Source organism: Neomonachus schauinslandi, chromosome 2 (genome assembly GCF_002201575.2).
Source record: "Neomonachus schauinslandi chromosome 2, ASM220157v2, whole genome shotgun sequence".
Lineage (NCBI taxonomy): Eukaryota > Metazoa > Chordata > Mammalia > Carnivora > Phocidae > Neomonachus > Neomonachus schauinslandi.
Genome location: NC_058404.1, coordinates 142,911,775 through 142,931,620, shown reverse-complemented (window position 1 = coordinate 142,931,620; position 19,846 = coordinate 142,911,775). Strand labels below are relative to the sequence as shown.

The 19,846-nt window shown below is 40.5% G+C and overlaps 2 protein-coding genes across 4 annotated transcripts in view; both read right to left on the bottom strand.

The window, feature by feature from the left end:
- NUP54 (nucleoporin 54) overlaps positions 1-10,852 on the bottom strand; it is a 31,343-nt gene extending 20,491 nt beyond the window's left edge. Inside the window, exons 1-4 of one of the 2 annotated variants that reach the window (XM_021702243.1) lie at positions 10,692-10,852; positions 6,960-7,040; positions 6,718-6,864; positions 534-760 (exon numbers count right to left, since the gene is read on the bottom strand). In XM_021702243.1, coding sequence (XP_021557918.1) covers positions 534-760; positions 6,718-6,864; positions 6,960-7,040; positions 10,692-10,758 — 522 coding nt within the window. In that variant the 5' untranslated portion in view covers positions 10,759-10,852. The remainder of the gene's footprint in view (positions 1-533; positions 761-6,717; positions 6,865-6,959; positions 7,041-10,691) is intronic. The other variant, XM_044912694.1, reaches the window with a different exon arrangement.
- Positions 10,853-16,232: 5,380 nt separating this feature from the next.
- Positions 16,233-19,846, bottom strand: part of SCARB2 (scavenger receptor class B member 2) — a 78,986-nt gene continuing 75,372 nt past the window's right edge. For both annotated transcript variants that reach the window (XM_044912928.1, XM_021702331.1), the window contains 2 exons: positions 18,395-18,553; positions 16,233-16,894 (listed from right to left, as the gene is read on the bottom strand). In XM_044912928.1, the coding sequence (XP_044768863.1) occupies positions 16,856-16,894; positions 18,395-18,553 (198 nt within the window). In that variant the 3' untranslated portion in view covers positions 16,233-16,855. The remainder of the gene's footprint in view (positions 16,895-18,394; positions 18,554-19,846) is intronic.

Here is a 19,846-nt window from a genome sequence, read left to right as displayed (position 1 = left end):
AATACTCTCACTGGCTGATGAGACAATCTCTGAGAAGCCAAATTCAAATGAGAAGGTTGTTTGGTAGGCATGGAATCAGAAAGAAAAAGATTATACTGTTTTAATGGCTTTAGCATCCAGTTATAATAGTTGACAACAGAATTATACATGCCAAACAGCACATACAGTCTGTCTGCTGGCTGGGGTATACATTCCTGGACAATGTTACATGAGTATCACCAAATTTAGTTTTGGGTCTCCACTTTATAGATGCCAAGCAGACCACTCCCCTTTCGTTAACATTTTTTCCTCAGTTTTAAATTACATTCTGATCATACCTTCCTTCATTCATACTCTGGTCACCTTCAATCACATATATGTAAGAAATCACTTCAATTTAATAACTTCTGTATCTTTAAAACAAAAGTATAATTGTACCATATTCAAGGAGTACTAAAGACCAAGCAATTGTTTCCTTCATATTATTTTAATCCAAATATCACATTCTCTCTTACACACACTCTTCAAGTGAGGATCAAAAGAAATACTAATACCTTAAATCGGCAAAAGGGATTTTCTTGTGTGAATTCCACTGGTGGAATGTTATTGTTGAAATATCCTTTTCCTGTGCCCCAAAAGGCCTGCAGCTGATTCCATTTTGCTAAAATAGCGTCCCTCTCATCTCCCAACAGCGTTGGAGCAGAAAGAGCACTTGCAGTATTTATCAGTTGGCTGGACTGTGTAGGAGCTTGTGTGGGCTGACTGAAGAGACCACCTAATGCTAGAAATGTACCCCGTAGTTAGTATTTAAAAAAAAAAAAAAAAGAATCCGTCAATTCAGATCCTAGGTATGGTAGGCCAAATAATGCCCCTTCCCCCCATCATGTCCACATCCTATCCCCAGAACCTGTAAATATGTTACTTTACACAGCAGAAGAAACTTTGTAGATGTGATGAAATTAAGAGATTGAGTTCAGACTATCCTGGATTATCACTAAGTGAGCTCAATACAATCATAAAGGTCCTGAGGAGGGAAACGGGAAGTCAAGATGTGAAGACGAGGGAAGGGGCTGGCTACAAGCCAGGAAATGCGGGGAGAGAGACTAAAAGCTGGATAAGGCCAGGGAATGGATTCTCCCTTAGAGCCTCAAGAAGTAACATGGCCCTGCCAACACCCTGATGTTAGCCCAGTGAAACCCATTTCTGAATTTCTGATCTCCAGAACTATAGGATAATAAATTTGTATTGTTTTAATACACTAAGTCTGTGATACTTTGTTAGGGCAACATTAGAAAACTAATATACTAGGACAATCCTTATAAGGTTAAACTTTTCTAATGATTATCTTAATACAAGTAATTCCATTACCAGTACACTAGTTGGATTCATATTAGATCCACATTAAAAAAAAATGCATATGGATATGATACGGAAAAGTAAAGTTTGTGAAGTTGCAGAATTGGATTTTAAACCTTTATTACTATTACATGTGTGTAATAAATACAAACTGGAGGACACAAAATAAGCAAAAAGCATCATTATATCATTGTTTTATCAATATCAACTTAATCACTTTTCCTTCTCTTACTACAAAGAAATAGTAAAAAGAACAACAAATGAACTAATCATTAGGATTCTAAGCTAAAAGCTTTAGCAGGCCGTGTAGCTTTGGGTAAGTCACTTAACTTCTTTGTGCTACAATTTCTCCAACAGAAAAGGTAAAGTTGTTAGATCAGATCAGTATCTCCAAAGTGGGAGATTAAGTAAGTATTCCCAGTACATGAAATTATAGCTGTCAGGCAACAGTTGAGCCACTAAATAGACTAATTCACATAACAAGAAGTTATCTTTTAATTATCTGATAATATATTTTAAAAGTCTCAGTTTGGTACTAGTCTGCCTTTAATGACTCACAACACCTGCTTATCTCACATTTTACCAAAGGAAAGCAGAAGTCTAAGGCTCAGAGCTTAAGGCAAAAGTATTAGCTAGAATCTATTAACACTATTACATTTTCTGTGTGCTTAATTTCAGTTATCCTGTCTTTATAGATGATACTGGCTTTCCAAAATTTATAGCAGTAATACAAATCTTCCTTTTAAAATAAATATGTAATGTTTAGGGGCGCTTGGGTGGCTCAGTCACTGGGCGTCTGCCTTCAGCTCGGGTCGTGATCCCGGGGTCCTGGGATCGGGCCCCGCATCGGGCTCCCTGCTCCGCGGGGGGCCTGCTTCTCCCTCTCCCACTCCCCCTGCTTGTGTTCCCTCTCTCACTGTGTCTCTCTCTGTCAAATAAATAAATAAAATCTTTAATTAAAAAAAAAAACTTCTTTTACAGAATAGTTTTAGTGTGGAAGGGAGGGCAGAGTTAGGAAATCACCATTTTGCAACTCCTAATAAAATAACTGACTGAGGCAATGATCATCAATGAATGAAACCATTAAGTTAAAGACTGATGGGGAACTTTATAAGACAGATTGGCTGTCACCCCCCCCCCCCGAGCCCACTGATCAATCTCAGCATCACCAAAAGAGGGATACACCTTCTAATGTGATGCAGTATGAAGTACACTGCACAACTGGCAAAGTATCCATGGCAAAAAGTCAAACTTGAATCTAATAAAGTACCTAAAGCTAACTTCATTTACCAGAAAAATGGGGGATAAAGTTAAATGATACTACAAGCAAACAAATCTCCAATTGGGGACATTTCACAGGACAACTGTCCCAGTCTCTCCAACAATTCTTGAGGGGGGAAAAAAGGAGTGGGGAACTCTCTATACTAAAAAGAAACTTGAGGGGCGCCTGGGTGGCTCAGTTGGTTGTGTCCGACTCTTGATTTCGTCTCAGGTCATGATCTCAGGGTTGTGAGATCCAGCTCCGCATCGGGCTCCACACTGGGTGTGGAGCCTGCTTAAGATTCTCTCTCACCCTCTCCCTCCCTCACCCCCGACACGCTTTCTCGTTCTAAAAAAAAAGAACTTGAGATATGATAACAAGAAAATGAATGTGGGGATCTTGTGTGGATCATGATTTGAATAAACCAGTCTTAATGAAACATATGGGGAAATGTGATTAAGGACTAGGTATTAGATGATACCAAGGAATTATTAATGGTGAATTGGAATGAAGTCCATGTTTTTAAAGAGAAGCACAGTAAAGTGAGGGTGAAAGGACATGTTTGGGATTTGCTTTAAAATACTTCAGCAATCAAAAAAAAAAAAGCAGGGGAGCCAAGGAGAGAGATAAAACAAGTATGGCAAATTCTGACTTGCTGAATCTATTCAGTAGACTATGGGGTCGTTTTACTCTTATTTTTGTGTGTTAAATTTTTCATTTAAGTAGAAAGTAAGTATTCATTGGATTTGAGAGGATTAATGATCTTAACTGTTTGAGTAAAGAAAACAGAATCCAGATCAGTGTGGGCTAAGAGGTAACAGAAGACAACAGAAGGGGATCCCCTTTTCCATAACTATTTCATGTAGTTTATGAAGATGTGATGTGAGATTAAAGTTCTTTTGTTTTGTGGTTACTGTTTTAAGAAAAAAGAAACTTCAGGTTGTTTAAATGTGGATAAGAAGGATCTTTGGGGAGAGAACTTGAAGACTATTTTGGGGAGAGGGGTGTTGCTGGAAAGAATAATCAACAGTAGAAGGGTCGCTTGGAAGAATGAGATCCAGAGCACAGGTGAAAAGGGAAAAGGATGAGTATAGAGGGAGGAAGATAAACAGATCTGGTAGTGGGAAACTGAAGGAACTGCAATGAGGGATTTTATTTTCTTTTTGAAGTGGAGATCAAGGCCATCTGCTAAAAATAAGAATAGAGAAATCTGAGATTTGAAGAGAATAAAAGTTTAAGTGTTACAGAAGGTGGGAGAATAAATTAAATAAACTTCTAAGGATTACCAGGCAATGTTGAGGCCCCAACTTAAGTCAGTGATTAAGAATTTAGAGGTACTATTCAATCTTTTGTATTGTGTGATTTTTCTCAAGCAGTATCCAGAGAGACAGCTGGGCTTTCACCCGCTTGGGATTTTTTACCCCCTCAGGCACATGATACAATGACAAAGTTTAGCATTTGGCAACCAGTGACTGAAATGGAAGGACATGGAATCTAAGCTAATTAGAGAGGTTAGTGAAGACAAGAAGGAGCTGATGGAAGAACGGAAAATGGTCTAAATGGTCTAATGGTCTAAATGAAAATCTCACTGATCTAAAGACCTAATGAGGTCTAGGAATAGCTATATTCGAAGTATTTAAAAAGGCAGGCTAAAAGAACAATAGGTTGTGGGATGTTCACACCAGTGATTTTGAAATTAGAACATTTTCAGATGTTGCCAAGGTCCAGGGTAAGAATTGTTTAAGAGAAATGGAAGAGGTTTTTGGAATAAAAGGTAGATGGCATGGCTGTTTGAATATATAGCCATGTGATGTTTAAATAACCCAGATAGATAGAAGTTGAAAAGAAAAGGAAGACTAACAGCCAGTTGCCAAAGTTTTCAATGAATAAGAGGTACTGTCCAGGAAGTCAGCAGCTGAAATTACACGTATCACCAACAGTATTACCAGACAGCAAGCATCTCATACAAGCAGGGGTTTTAAAAATAAGGCAACAGTTCCATAATCTTTGCAGATTAAACTCAAAACTCCTTACGGCAGCAGGTCCCAAATTCATTATGATATGCCATGCAATGATGCTTTTATCAGTTATCCCCTCTACTTGGAATACCCTCTTCTGAATTTATCCAACTAATTCTTTCAAGATTCAGCTCTTCTTTTGTATTCCACAACACCTTGTAGGGGTTCATTTTAGTGCTTTCACATTACGTATGTATTCTGTATAACTGGATGTTTATTATTCTAATTAAATATTTGTTATTCTGTCTCCTTGTAGGCTATTAGCAGGAAATTGTGGCTTTCAACCTTATATCACCAATGCCTGACATACAACATACAGTCAGTAAGTGGATGCTAATAACTGAATAAGCCCCTTTATTCTGCAAATGAATAAAACCAAATTCAATTTCCCATTTTTCCTAATGAAAGTAAGTGTAACTATGATACCTGAGAATTGGAGAGACTTTATTTCAAGAAACAAAAAAAAAGTTCACTTTCCCCTTCTTCTCCTAAAGTACTTGGATTTCCAACAAAGAGAAATGACTGAAATACTAGAAAGAAGAATTGAGACTACTATTCTATTTTCTTTGTCCTATTGGCCAGACAATTCTTGAAATTCATGTTTAATAATCTTCAATAACTGAGTAGGATGAATTTTAGCCAATCAATCAAGTTACCTCAGAACAATGAAATGAAAGTGATTTTAAGAGGTAGCAGACTGGAAAAGTGAAAAGAGTATTACATAGGAAGTCAAAGAACTTGAATTTATGTTTCTATCCTACATCTTGGGAGGTCTATGGAAGAGTCACAATCTCTCAGTTTCCTCTCTTCACCTATAAAATGGAGATAAGAAGAGTACTATTTCATAGAGTTCTTGTGAGAATTAAATAAATTAATCCATACAAGATAACCCTGGAGCATACTGCCATATCAGCTAGTAAGGAAGCTATCAAAGACTAATTCTAAGCTTGTGTCAAAGGACTTGGAAGCCAACCTGAAGAGGCTTGTATCTTTGGCCAAAAATGGAACAAGTATCAATAAGGATAATAACTGCAACAGATTAAAAAAATACCAAATAGCTGAAATACTTAAGTTCCTAACATTAAATAAAAATTAATTGGTCTCCTTTGGAGAATCATAGAGAACCAACTCTTTATTTTGAAAACTAATTATAAATATGGAAAGAATCACCAAATAGTAGATAAAGTTTCTCTTTATAAAAGTATTCCAACAAATACATGGAAAAAAAGTCACAGAGTCGGAATAATACCATTTTGCAACTCCTGATAAATTAATGGATCGAAGTAATGATCACCAATGGCTGCTGCTAACACGACAAAGAATAGACATGACTGACATTATATACCTCTTGATAAAGAATGCAATATGACCTATAGTCTTGCAACCCAACAAAAAACTGAACTATCAACATAAATAGGTACCTACATCCAACCCAATTTACAAGAAATAGAGAAGACAACGAAATACGTTAAACTATACCACAGGAATACAATCCAGTAAAGTCCTGACTTGAAAAATTCTGTATGACAAGTATCTCATTTCTTTAACAAACTGGAAAAACAAACAAAAAAGAGGGCTAACAGGGGAACTTACAAAGCTTTGAGACAAATAAAACTAAACAATAATGCTTACACACTTACATGACAGAACTATAAAGTAAAGAACAGATCACCATGAAAGAGGACTATAGTTCCTCTGATAGGGAAGTGACTGTGAGCACAATGTGGAGGGCTTCTCAAGTGGCTGGCCAGAGACCACCTCCTGACATAGGCAGTGGTTACAAGGGTGTTCACCTTGATATAATTCATTAGGGTGTACTTTTGTGCAGTTTTCTTTTTTGTGTTACTTTTAGCAACAAGGAAAATTTAAATGGAATGCTATTACACACAGAGACTTTATAATCCTGATCCTGCCAATCACTCTTCTCCCCAGTTGCTATCATCATATATAAACATGAGAATTAGCTTTTGGAGTCTTGTGGAACATAATATTGATAAATCTTCAAAAAAAGAGATCCATTAAAGCGTTTTGAACAGTGCACTCAATGTTAGCTATATGTTACAGTTTTATATTTGAAGTAAGATGAAGGCCTCTTATACTTACTAGTTTGCTGTTGCTGCTGCTGTGTATTAAATCCTCCAAATCCCAGTCCAGTTCCCAAACCAGTACCTAAACCAGTACTACTTCCAGTTGTTGTGCCAAAACCAGTACCAAAGCCAAAACCTTTGTTCTGAGTACCACCGAAGAGTCCTTTGAAGGAAAAATGTAAATTGCCTAAGTTAAAAAAAAAAAAATCTGATCTCTAGCGCATTCACTTCTACAAATGACTTAAGATATCCTCTTACCAGTAGTGCCTGTGTTAGCTGGAGCAGAAAAGCTGAATGCAGAACCTGCTGTTGTAGATGTCCCAAATCCTCCAAACCCACCTAATTTAAAAAGGATAAATAGAAAGGAAGAATCTTTTGTATACATAAGTAATTTCTTTTTCAAATTATTTTATCATTGCCACGTAAAAAGACAAAATATTTTGATCTAATTTTTCCTTTCTCTACTTTCAACTTCAATTTTTTAAACTATACTACTAATCAAGAAGTCAATGTTGCAAGAAATAAGTGACTAAGTATTTAAAATAGAAATACCACAATGCAATATATACCCTTCAACTAAAGGGCTGATTAACAGTTACAGGTGATAAAACATGTTAAGCCTATTACCATGCTTAAACTCTAAAATGATTATGCATTTACTTTCTGGAATAGGAGTTGCAAATTCAAATGCCTACAAGATTTAGGCTGAGAACATTAATAAGTGAAACAGACAACATGAATAGTTTTTAAAAGTGGCAGCAGTTTCTAAATTCCAGCAGGTTACTGCTACGGGAGAATGGTAGTTTAGTAGTGTTGTATATTCCTATTTTTCCCAAGAGAAACATTAGATCTAGATTTTCTACGTGAAATTTACAGAATTTTAAACCCTAATTCACTTTTTTTTTTTTTTTGGCAAAAAATTCAAATGTTTTTAAAACAGTGTGTCAAACAGATCATACTGGCAGACTGTGGTGTCAGTTTGCAACTTTGGCTTCGGTGAATTAACTTACATTCTCTTTTAGCTTATGTTTCTACTTAGCCTTCATGAAAACTTAGGAACTTTTCAAAGGAAACATAATGAACTCCCTACAACAAGAATGTGTTTCTTGAAGGAAGAGGTAAGGGGAAAAAAAAAACCCCACAAGTGGAAGGCAGTAGCAAGGAAGGAGAGCAGAACTAGCACAGCTTTCTGCACTAGTCTGGCAACTGACAGATTTACAAATTTCATTTTTAGGTTAAGTTTAGAAATGAAACTCATCTTAAACATATGTAACTTGACATATGAATGGGATGGAATATAGCCAATCTATTTTTTTTTCTTATTGTCAGTTTTTACCTGATTACCAATGTGGTGCCAAGAAGACTTCTAAGAAAAATATTTGAACCATTAGTGCTGAGTTATGCCACAGTTTTTTGCAATTCTAACTTTTAATCTCATATATTTCTAGTATAAGAGACAGATTCATGTTACATAAAAGATATAAGAAGGAAAAAACCCCAACCCTCTGGTATTCATCATATAATTTTGATTTGGAAAATTACTTAAGAATAGACTGCATGTTGTAGCCATAACCAAATACTCTATTTTCTTGTAGGTTCTATTTGCAGTATTGGAAACCGTAAACATTTTGATTAAAAAATCACCTAAAAGTATAGAACATTGTTCTCAGTCTTTTTCATTATTCTTCGCTCCTACAGAAAAACTATTGATATATTCTGAATTGGCTACACAATATTAGTATCTTATCATGCTTCCTAATACCAAAAATGTTTATTAGTAATAGTGGATCTGCAAAGATACAAAATAAACAAGAATTTCTATCATCCCTTTGCTGAAGTCTCAGTTAATGAACATATATAAACGTGGTTAAAATACAGTTATATTATCACAACTCAATATTTAACAATGATAACTCCAAATGAACATGAAATCAAGCAAATACCAACAGGTTTATTTATTGTTGTTGAATTACAAGCTGGGTGACTTTGTTCGGAAACACAAATTTCAAAATAATGTTGTTTTACCCACTGCCAATTTTAAGCAAACAGGGAATAATAAACATACCAATGACAGTGATACACGATCACTTAAAATATACCTTAATGATAACGGACAGCTTTATCTTTGGAATCCAAGGTTTCAAGTATTCTTCAAAACGTTTCAAATCAGATGCCAAGGTGATATTCGCACTGCAGTAACAAATACTGCACAAATACCCAAATAAATTTTAGGGAATAAATAATGTTTACCAAATGCATATAATTGGCATGGGCAGAAGTGGCATAATGTAAGAGAATATGGACAATAAATTCATATACGAGCAGCAGAGGAACAAGACTTTTCTACAGGATAACTATAAGAAGTACACACAGACCTATTTTAAATTTATATACACATATATACACATCATAGTTTGTTTTGCAAATTTCCAATAAGCTTCAACCTATATAGATACTAAAATCTTCATTATTTTTTTTAATGCAAAGATGTCTAGCCTACCTACTAGAACTCAATACTATCTGACAATAAATTAAATTGCTCTGCTCATATCTCAAAAAATCCAGCAAAAAATCGGGGGCTCTTTCTATAATTACATACCTTATAGAAATGTATCCTAATCTGCTGAGTGGATCAAAGAAATACATTATTGTTGTTATACACCTTAAAAAAACAAGACAGGATACTGCTGTTCGTATAAGACTTGTTTCTTTTGGGAAACACAAGGACAATCAAATGAAATTCCAATCAAAGATGAAGGAAAAATGGAAAAAAAAAAAAAATGACTGCAGGAGTCCAAGAATCCCAGAGAAATGGGCCTGACTGCTGAGCTTCTATTTTGGAAGAGATACGTAACAATTTGGAAAACATATTCTACTCAAAATAATAATCCATTCCAAATTCTTATCACTTGGAAGGTATAGTCTGTTCAATCAAATACAAGTTTAACAAAGGAATGTTATAACTTGCAAGACTTCTTAATAACAAATCTTTTAAGACAGTCAAAACTGGATACAAATGTTTTTGATTGGACACTAGAAAATGAATTTCCCTTCTTTATTAGACAAGTCGCTGTTCTTTCCAAAACTAGGAACCACAAAATATTCTTGGACTCCAGCTCCCAACATTCGTTACACATACGACCCGCAGTATCTACCTGCACTTGCCAGACTGTTACCAAAATTGAACGGAGTCGCCGAGGTAGTAGAAACACCGAAATTCCCAATATTAAAGTTCACTGCAGGATTAGCAGTTAATCCGAAACCCCCAAAATTAAACCCACTGGCGGTGGAGTTGGCAGTCTCAAGCCCACCAAATCCTGATAGGCGTGTAGGCAAAGAAACAAAATTTTAAAACGGGAGAGGGGAAAGAAAAGAAAAAGAAAGCAAGATAAGGATTAGAAGAGTCAGCAGGTTTTACAGAAGGGAACAAAGACAAAGCTTGACTTAGCTCCAAACGAGTTAAGAAAGCGGAGGTGGGGACAGGAGAGAGGAGCAGGAGCGTCAAGTCCCCGCGGCAAGAACCAAAGGGCCAGCACCGAAGGGGCCGCAAGGCAGGGCCCACGGCTCCCCAGCCCTAACCTCGCCGAGCCCAGCAGAGGGAGCCGAGCAAGCGTTCCCGCGGGTCCCGGAGGCTGAGGTGAGGAGGGCAGGGCGGGTCTCCCGCAATGGGAAAGAGGAGCCGCTCTCCAGTCTCTCCGAGAAGGGCTCCCCGGCGGCGGGAAGCGACCCCCAGGAGGACAGGGCCCTGCGGGGACCCACGCACAGCATGAGAGCCACAGGCTGGGCCTCGAATTCCCCCGCGGCCTCCTCAGGAGCCGCCTGGGCCCGCTTTGCCGCCGCCCGCCCTTTTCCGAAGCACCTAAAATCCCCAAGCAGCCAGGAGATCCCCGCCCCCCACCCCCGGATCCCCGAACTGGAGAATCTCGGACCGAGGGGGTGGACCGGAGGCCTCCCTTCCTCCCCGGGAGAAGGTCCGGAAGGATCACTCACCCGCGGGGGCCGCGGTGGCTGCAGCGGTGCCAGAGGTGCCCGAGGGAGCCCCAAAGTTGAAGGCCATGTCGCGGGAGCAGGGGACCAAAGCGCTGCTCCCGCGACACTCGGTGCACTCGGCTTTTCAGTCCCGCCGGGAAACTGCCTTCGGAGTCGGGAGTTCCGCTTCTTTTCTGGCCTAGCTTAAGAGGCCGGAATGCCGGAAAGGCTCAGGGGGCGGGGGTTGGAGCGGGAACGCCCCCGGTCCCGCCAGCTTCCGGGGGCTTAGTGGCTTCACGTGGTGTGGGGCGTCACAAGCGTGGGGAAATGCTGCGAGTTCGCGGGGGCGTGCCGTCGGAAAGCCCTTAAAATCTGCCTTAGGGAGGACCCTTGGGAAAGGTGTGCGTGCGGTTGAATACGAGTGTGTAATGAGGCCCAGGTAGGAAGGCCAAAGCCTCATCTCCGTATTGTAGAGCGATGGATAATGCTAAAACTCATGAAAATAGACGAAGCAGCCTGTTACCTAGTCATGGGGATAAATTAAAAAAAAAAAAAAAAAAAAGGGTTAACAGAGGTGCCTTTAAGAATGGTATCTGTTTGGGTTCCTTTTTTTTAAAAAAATAAATCTTCTAGAATTATTTGATTCTTAAACCTATGTGCTTGTATACTTTAATAAAAATTAAAATAATAAAAAGCCATTGTGTTTATCAAAATGACAAATCCTTGGACCCAGCTACTTCTAGGAATTTATCTTATAAATGATTGGACAAAATTATGGACTACAAGGTTTTTGGTTACAGCATTGTGTATAATAACAAGTGACTGGGAACAAACGGGTTTGCTTAAATAGTTGCATTTATACAAAGGAATACTATTCAGACATGAAATGGGAACAGTAAAGCTCTTTATGTACTGAAAAGAAAGATCTCAAAGATGTATCACATAAAAAACAATTAGAATACTGTCTATGGTATGCTACAACTTTGGAGATGGAAAAAAGGGTTAGAATATATAATACACATTCTTGTATAAAATATTCCTGGAAAGATTATATATATAAAAAAGTGAGTAACATCAGTTGCCTCTGGGAAGATGAACTGGGTATCTGGGAGATGGGTGGAGGAAGACTTTTCGCTATAAACCCCTTTTATGCTTTTTGAAAATGTAAACGGTTTACCTATTCAAAAAATTAAATCATGCCAATAGTGGTAATTGCAGGAGTCCCAGTGAGAGTGCTGACCCAGGGAAGAGGACAGCGGGAAGGGAGACAGGAGCAGATGGACTTGATGACTGAGGGGATGCGGAGGGAAGGGAAAATAGTCTAGCAAGAGTCCCTGGTTTTGGGCTTGTACAACTGGGTGGATTATGATGCCATTCCCCAGTAATGGGAATTTGGAATGAAGACAAGAAAAAATGAATTCCTTTTTTTGCTTTCTGGATTTGAGGACAATCTGGCGGAGGATATCCGCCAGCAGCTGAGGTTGAACTCAGACCCGTGTTTCAGCTCTAAGTGTTTAGGTTGTAATTGAAGTCAGGGAGTCAATGGAATTGTCAGGAAGAGTTATCAAGTGAGAAGAGGTTGCAGCTGAGCACAGGTATTAAGAAGTGAACAAACAGCCCTCAACAGCCTGAGAGAGCATGGCCAGAGAGCTAGGAGAACCCGCAGAGTGAAATCACAGAAATAATGGATGGAAGGGGAGAAGGATCGGGGATGAAAAAGAATGGGTGAATATTTCTTCCATAGGAAGCCTTCCCTGACCACCCTTTCTAAAATAGCACATTCCAGTCCTGTCACTGTGGCTTCTTAAATATCCTTAGTACTTACCACCACCTGTTTACTGCTTCCCACATTTAATATAAGCTCCACGAGGACAGGGAACTCTGTTTTGTTGTTTTGTTTTTCTTAACTGGTTGTATCCCTACTGCTGGCAGAGTGTCTGCCCCCGTGACAGACCTTATTCAATACTGTGGAATGGGTGAATGAGTTCCATGACATGTCCCTCTCCCATATTCATCTCCAAGTCTTAAGCATTTTTAAAACCCTTCATCTCCACTGCCATCTCCCTGATTCCAGTTACCATAATCTTTTGCCTAGACCAGGGATTAGCAAATGATGGCCAAACATGGACTGTCATGTATTTGTGTAAATACAGTTTTATTGGAACACAGAAACATTCATTTGTTTACATGTTGCCCATGACTGCTTTTATGATACAAGAGCAAAACTGAGTATTGTGACAAGAGAGGCTTGCAGAGCCAAAACTGTTTCATTGGGCCCTTTACAGAAGAGGTCTGCCAACCTGTACCTAGACATTGCAGGAGCCCTTGCAGTGCAGTGAGCTGGACTGTCGGACTGTGACCTCATTCTGGGTTGCCCTGCTGCTGGGAGAAGGAGCTGCACCCAAGCTCAGGTCCCATGGAACCGGGGTCCTCTTTACCCCAGTGATGGAGATTGTAACGTTCGGAAATAGGCAGCTGGCAGTCCCAGACAGTTTCTATAAAGCATTCACCCGAAATCCAAACTGCCTGTTGCTCAGTGGCTTGTACATTCCTTCATGGACAAGACTGCTTCTTCACTCTTGCCCCTTAAAAAGGGGGACTAGAAGGCAGGTATGTGCTCCTTAGTGAGACCAAACAGTACTCTGGCCCTTGGCTGGCCTCCATAGGATGACAGGAGGATGGAGGGTCTGTGCCTTTTTTCTTGCTTTCCTGGCCCTATACCTCTGAACATTTTTATTTTCCCCAATAAAGCCCATGACTTAACCCCTGCTATGCAGCTTTGTGGAATTCACCCTGGAGGCTGGTGCATGACACCCACACAAGATCCATCTTGCATGCCAACGGAGAACCCAAAGGGACCCACCTAACATGGCAGCCTCCTAACTGACCTCTCTGCGTCCATGTAGACTCTTCCAATGTATTCACCTTGCAGCTACAGTAGGCCTTTCTGAACAAGCCTGACATGTCTCCCATTTCTCCCCCGACCCCTCAATCCAGTTTGCAACAGTTCCTGTTGGTCTTAAGATAGACCAAAATCTTTAACATGGCTTAATAAGACCCAAGTTGATCTGGACCCTGCATTTCTCTCTAACCTTATCTCCACTATTCTTCCCTCTCTGAACTCCAAGCAAATACCTTCTGTCATTTGTAAACATGTTCCTTCCTGCTCTTGCCCCCCTTTGGTTAAGGGTCGATACCTGAGCCTACTGGCCCCCAGTGCTCCTGAGGGGCTCCCAGGGCTCTGGAGAAAGCCCTGGGCAGAGGAACACAGTGTGGGGCCCGCTTCAAGCTCAACTGGTCAGGCTGCCTAGAACTGGCCACCACAGCCGAGCAGAAATCACAAGTGGCCCAACGGGTGCGACTCAGGCCTACATCTGTCAAGAGGGCAAAGAGCATCTTTCAAATGAAAGTCGACGACTTTCAGATGACCAGAGATGACTGGTCATCTGATGACATAACATACAATTTCCAGTGCAATTTCCTAGAAACAGTTTTATTAGTGAAATACTTCATTGCGTTAAGGGTAGAAATAAACAGGTCAAGAATCACATGAAATGAACCAATTATTTAAGCTACAGGAAGAGCATTCTGGTCAGTATTCTGTTTGATAGCCACGAGCAATTAATTCCAGAAATAATGCCCAGAGGGCCAAGTGTGAAGGTTACCTTTTGCACAATATGTATCTCAAGCAATTTAAATAGAAAAAAAACCAGCCTCCCTTCAGTAAAAACCCCAATAGGGGTTAGTTGTACAGTACTTGCTCCACTTGACCATTAGTGATCTTTCTAGAACATGAGGAAATAAAGTCCAGTAGGAAAAGCCTTGAGCTAAAAGTGGCAAAGCCCATTTCGTGTCCTGTGTTCAACTCTCAATTTTCCCTGAGAGAAGCGAGGTCACCTCTCTCTCTTTGGTTTCTCCCTAAATTGAGTGTCATAGTACAGGACACACATATTCTGTGATAATGACAATCACAAAGACTTTGGAGACCTTTCCAGGATAATGGCTCCAAGAGAATCAGCATGAGGAATAGTTTGTTATTTTCACCCTAAAGCCAAATAGGCACATTCGTTCTTCTTAACCAGTCTATAATCTTGACTGCAGTGTATGGGCTTGCCACAGATTTTTCAGAGAGATAATATCAAACGGGATGTTAAGCCAAATAACTATTAAGAATCACATGGCAGTAATATGTTTTTGGTCTCCCTGCCTGTGTGAGAGTCAGTCTGAAGTGTACATCAGCTGTTAAATCATTTGTAGTATTTAAAAATTTCCTCCTCACAGATGACTATACCCTGATAATAGGATGAACCAATGAATATGCACTGGTTTATCAGTTTTATTCATGTGGATAAGTGGATAAACAAAAGAATAAGGTGTGCCAATTATATAGTTAAATATTGATAAATTAAAAAATCTAGATATTTGGCATTCTTGAAGACAAAATGTTTTCAATTTAGTTTTTCCCATTTTGGTGATTTGGGATATCTAGAGTTCTATCTTCATTCACAGAGAAGTTGAGAGTTGAATGAATTGCCCCCTCAAGAAGGGAACATGTCACATATTGCTTTAGTGTAGAGAGGAAGAAATTGGGGCAAATAATGGGATTTATTACCTCCACACAGGGATCAAAAGCTGTATTTGTGAAATCCATGGCTTTTTCTCTTCATTTGCTTACACTGAACTCCAGTTTTAAACACAAAATCCTGTAAGATGATTCAGTTGTTAAGAAATTCTATGTATACTTTGCTGGGTAACTATATAGGTTTCTTGATCAAAAATGAATAGTGAATTTTGAGAACAAAGAAAATGCCCTTAAATATGCTTGAATTTGTGACATGTGATGGTTCCTAATCCTCTAATTTAGGTTGCACTAAAAGCCAAGAGGTCTTCTGAGGAGAGGCGGCCCTGCTCCTGGGTCCCCAGGGACCTTCTTTTAAAGCATTTTCTGTGCAATATTTTAAGACACCATCCTTCATTCCGTCAGCAAGGTGATTGTCGCAGGAAGCGTAGGGCACATTTTTCTCTCTTCAGTGAGTGACAGTGAACCACAGAACACTGGAAGGAACCAAATCTGAGGAAAGAAAGCCAACTGACAAAAACAATTTCAAAGTTCCCAAGAAGACTGCCTGAAGAAATGTCTTGTTAGTGCAGTCAGACTTCCCGAAATGTATGTGTAATTTAGGCTGTGGAGGGATGGATTTCCCATATTCATAAATAATTTTACAAAGAACAACTCAATAATATTGTAACTGATAGAATATCATATTTGGCAAGGGTGACTGGGGGAAAAGATCAGTTACTGATGACACCTCCCAGAAGCACCTTTCCACATCAAGATCATTTTGACTAAAAAAAAAAAAAAAACAAACTACCCACAAATGTCATAACTAGCATTTACTTCTACTCCATATGAAATATCTGTATTTGTCCTCACCAACATTATTTGTGCATCCTCTCAATTCACAAAAGTACAAGTCAAATATCCTCAGGGGCTTAATCACAATCAACTCCCAGGTATCGCCCCACTGCATACCTCACCCCACCCACCCCTTCCCCGCTGGGTTCCCAGCCGGCTTGAAAGTAGTCAAAAGGCTGATTATTTTCCTGGAGGAATTATGAGCTGAAGATTAGCATGAAAGACAATATATCACTTTTAAAAAAGAGGACATTAGATGCATTTTAATGATGTATTGAATGAGGTTCCCATTTTACCTTGGGTTCCGAACTCTTATTTACTTCTGTTTTGGGGCTGAAATGAATGGAGGAATACAACATAAAATAGTATTTATATATTTTGAGCTCCAAGCTTGGTGACTGAAGCATACTGAATAAGGTTAGACCAAGGAACGTTAACAAGCGATGCGGACACATTTTAACCACAACAGTGGTCACAAAATTCTGGAGCTACCAGCACCTAGTAACAACAACAAAAAAATTACTATACAAGAGTTTATTAAATACTTGCTAGACACATGGAAAACAAAACAATTTTATAAAGCCTAATGGCCAGCCAGGTCAGTCTGTGGTTTAACCTCCTGCCGGAACGCTCTCCTCACTAGCCAGCGCGGGGTCTCCTCCCTCCTCTCTGCAACAGGCGACATGCCTGTGAGGACGCGGCTAGTTTCCGCAGGGCGGGTCCAGCTCAGGACAGCTCACACGGCTCCTCCACCGAGCTCGGGCCTCAGTTAGGTGCGTATGAGGGGTGCTCTTTCATCTGCGGTTCCCTGAGACTCAGGAGAGAGGGGACAGCAGAGTCAGGTAGTCACTTCAGAAAGCTCTCTCAGGATGGGAAACGCTGGGCGGCAGGGTGGTGGCGGAAGACGGAAGGAGGGGAGACTGACAGGAGGGCGGCTGTCACACTGGCCTCTCTTCTGGCTTGGCCTGCCGCCGCTTTGCCCTTCAGGCCTCAGCTTCTCGCGAGGCCCGCTCTCAGCCCTGCCAGCCGCACCCCCGGTTCCAGAGCAGCGCCCTTGCCTGCGCCCACCCGGACCGTAACCCTCGTCACACTCCACGGCATTTGCTCCTGCCTGGTTTGAAACCTACCAGAGAGCAGTGGGTGCTCAGAGGCGGTGGGTGCTCAGCCGCTGCTTGCTTGGTGACTACACAAAGATGGTTAACCGTAGGAGGAGTAGTAACATTTACTGGGCTCTCACCTGTGCTTACGAAAATCTCAGTGACTGCGCTACGTCAGACTGGAAGTGAGAGCCGTGCACAGAAACGGCAAAATAATTACCTCACGCCTAATTCACGCTAACCTGATGGGCACAGGTTAAGAGAAATCGCGGAAGAATGCAGAACACAGGGAAGTCTGAGCTAATACTATTCAGATGGTTTCAACCTATTTCCTGCTTCACATTTGCCTCAGACAGTTGAAGCAGCTAGAAGTGGGGAGAAAGCCTTTGCTGCAAAAAGGGACGTTGCTGAGAATTTAAGAAGGGCTCCCACAGGAAAGGCTCATTGGCGGTTGAGCTGGGTTGGCCGGCTGGTCACTTAGAGAGGCCAACCTAACCCTGTTTATCCCACCCATTTGGGCGGGTTCCCTTCTCTCCACGGAAGTTACTGCTCTCCTGTGCCAGTCATTTCGTGTGCAGTGATGACTCAGTGACAGCTATCTTCTGATATATTATGATTCCTTCCAAGCAGGTCTCTGGTTGTCTTGCTCTATAATCTTCGAACTGTTTCATCACATAACTAATGCTTACTGAGCTCCTACGAAATGCTAACACCGGGCCAAGTGCTTTCTGTTTACTATATCCTCTAATCCTCAAAAAAACTCCTAAAGTGGGATAATGAGAGATGAAGAACTGAGGCACATTTTCTACTGCCGCACAGCCATTAAGTGGCAGAACTGGGATTTGAATGCAGGCAGTCTGACACCAAAGGCCAGATGTTTAGCTGTTAAATATTCTTCCTCTCCTTTCCGGTTATTTTCAGAAACATTAAGCTTACTCCCAGGGATTCCATGCCCACCAAGCCAGCCCCAAATCCTGGACAATACCATTGTATTACTCCTCCCTCTTTGACACACTCCCCTTGCTTCTCATTTGATTTAGTAGTAATATAACCATGAAATCACTGTGCCCAGCATAAAACCTTCAGAATCCACCCTGAGGATTCCATCAACTGGGTGATGGAGCCAGTTGACAGCCCTTCAATGAAGCACAGTTGACCTCCCACAGGTAAAGTTACCCAGTAAGAGAGAAGTTCCTCCAGCCACCACTCACCTCATCCATGGATCCCTGTCCTCTGCACGCAAGCCAGGTGAAGATCAAACCAAAGAACACACCCAGGGCCATGACAATGTAGGGTATGTTGGTGATGATCAAAGTAGTGTTAATCACAGACTTCAGTCGACCTGCAGTCTCTTTATCAATGAGAACACTCTGGAAGGCAAGAAAATAGTATTCCCCTGATTACTAAATATTCAGGGTATAGAGTTTTTTTGCTATATCTTTCCTCAAAATCATTAAACACAATTTGGGTGAGTCTTCCTGTTAGCAAACCAAAGATACCGAAATTCATTTATAAATTAGAGTAAGCAGAGGGGGGCATTTATTCATTAACATCTTTTTTTTTCCCTGAAAACATGTCTTCCTTTCAAATTAGGTTGGAAGTAGGAAGGAAAAAGTATTAAAAAATAATAATACCATCTTTTGTATCAGACAACTCCAACTCATCCTTTAATATCCAACTCAGCATAACTTCCATCTAGAAGTTTTCTCTGGCCAACTCAGGCCTGTTAAAGGTTCCTTTACTAGGCTTCCGTATCACTCCCTAAAACCCATCACTGTGCACTCTGTGTTGTAACTGTCTGTTGATCTGTAGGACTCCTTGTGACTGTGAGGTTTCCAAAGGCAAGACTTATATATCTCAGTCACCTCAACATTAGGAATAGCACTCTGCACACAGTAGCTGCTGAATAAATGCCAGTGATTGAATGAATGAAATATTCCAACAATGGTATGTGGAAAGTATAATTACTGTCTTGGTTAAATCTCTAGTAATCAAGACCAGAGATCTCGGGGCCCTGGCTGGCTCAGTCAGTAGAGTGTGTGACTCTTGGTGTCTGGGTTGTGAGTTCGAGCCCCACATTAGGTGTAGAGATTACTTAAAAATAAAATCTTAAAAAAAAAATGTTTCTTAAAAAGACCAGAGGTCTTGGGGTCCCTGGGTGGCTCAATTGGTTAAGCGACTGCCTTCGGCTCAGGTCATGATCCTGGAGTCCCTGGATCGAGTCCCGCATCGGGCTCCCTGCTCGGCAGGGAGTCTGCTTCTCCCTCTGACCCTCCCCCCTCTCATGTGCTCTCTCTCTCTCATTCTCTCTCTCAAATAAATAAATAAAATCTTAAAAAAAAAAAAAAAAAAGACCAGACGTCTCAATAGAGTGTCTAAAGTAGTCTTGAGGCTCACTAGAATTCCAGAGGGTATTGATAACCAAGAAAATGTTCTAGAATAACACTTTCTGGATGCAGAACAAAGATCTTATCTCTTTAAATTGTAATGGGTGAGGTGTCTGGAGAGTTTAATTTCATAAAAATTATGAGCAACAAATGGAACTTTGGGCTTAATTTACGCTGAATCTGCACTAGACTGAGGCAGAGGATGGGTTTCTAGGGCTGGTGCTTCCAATAACTGCCCAAGATCCATCAGTGTTAGAGTCTCCTTCTCTGGAAAAA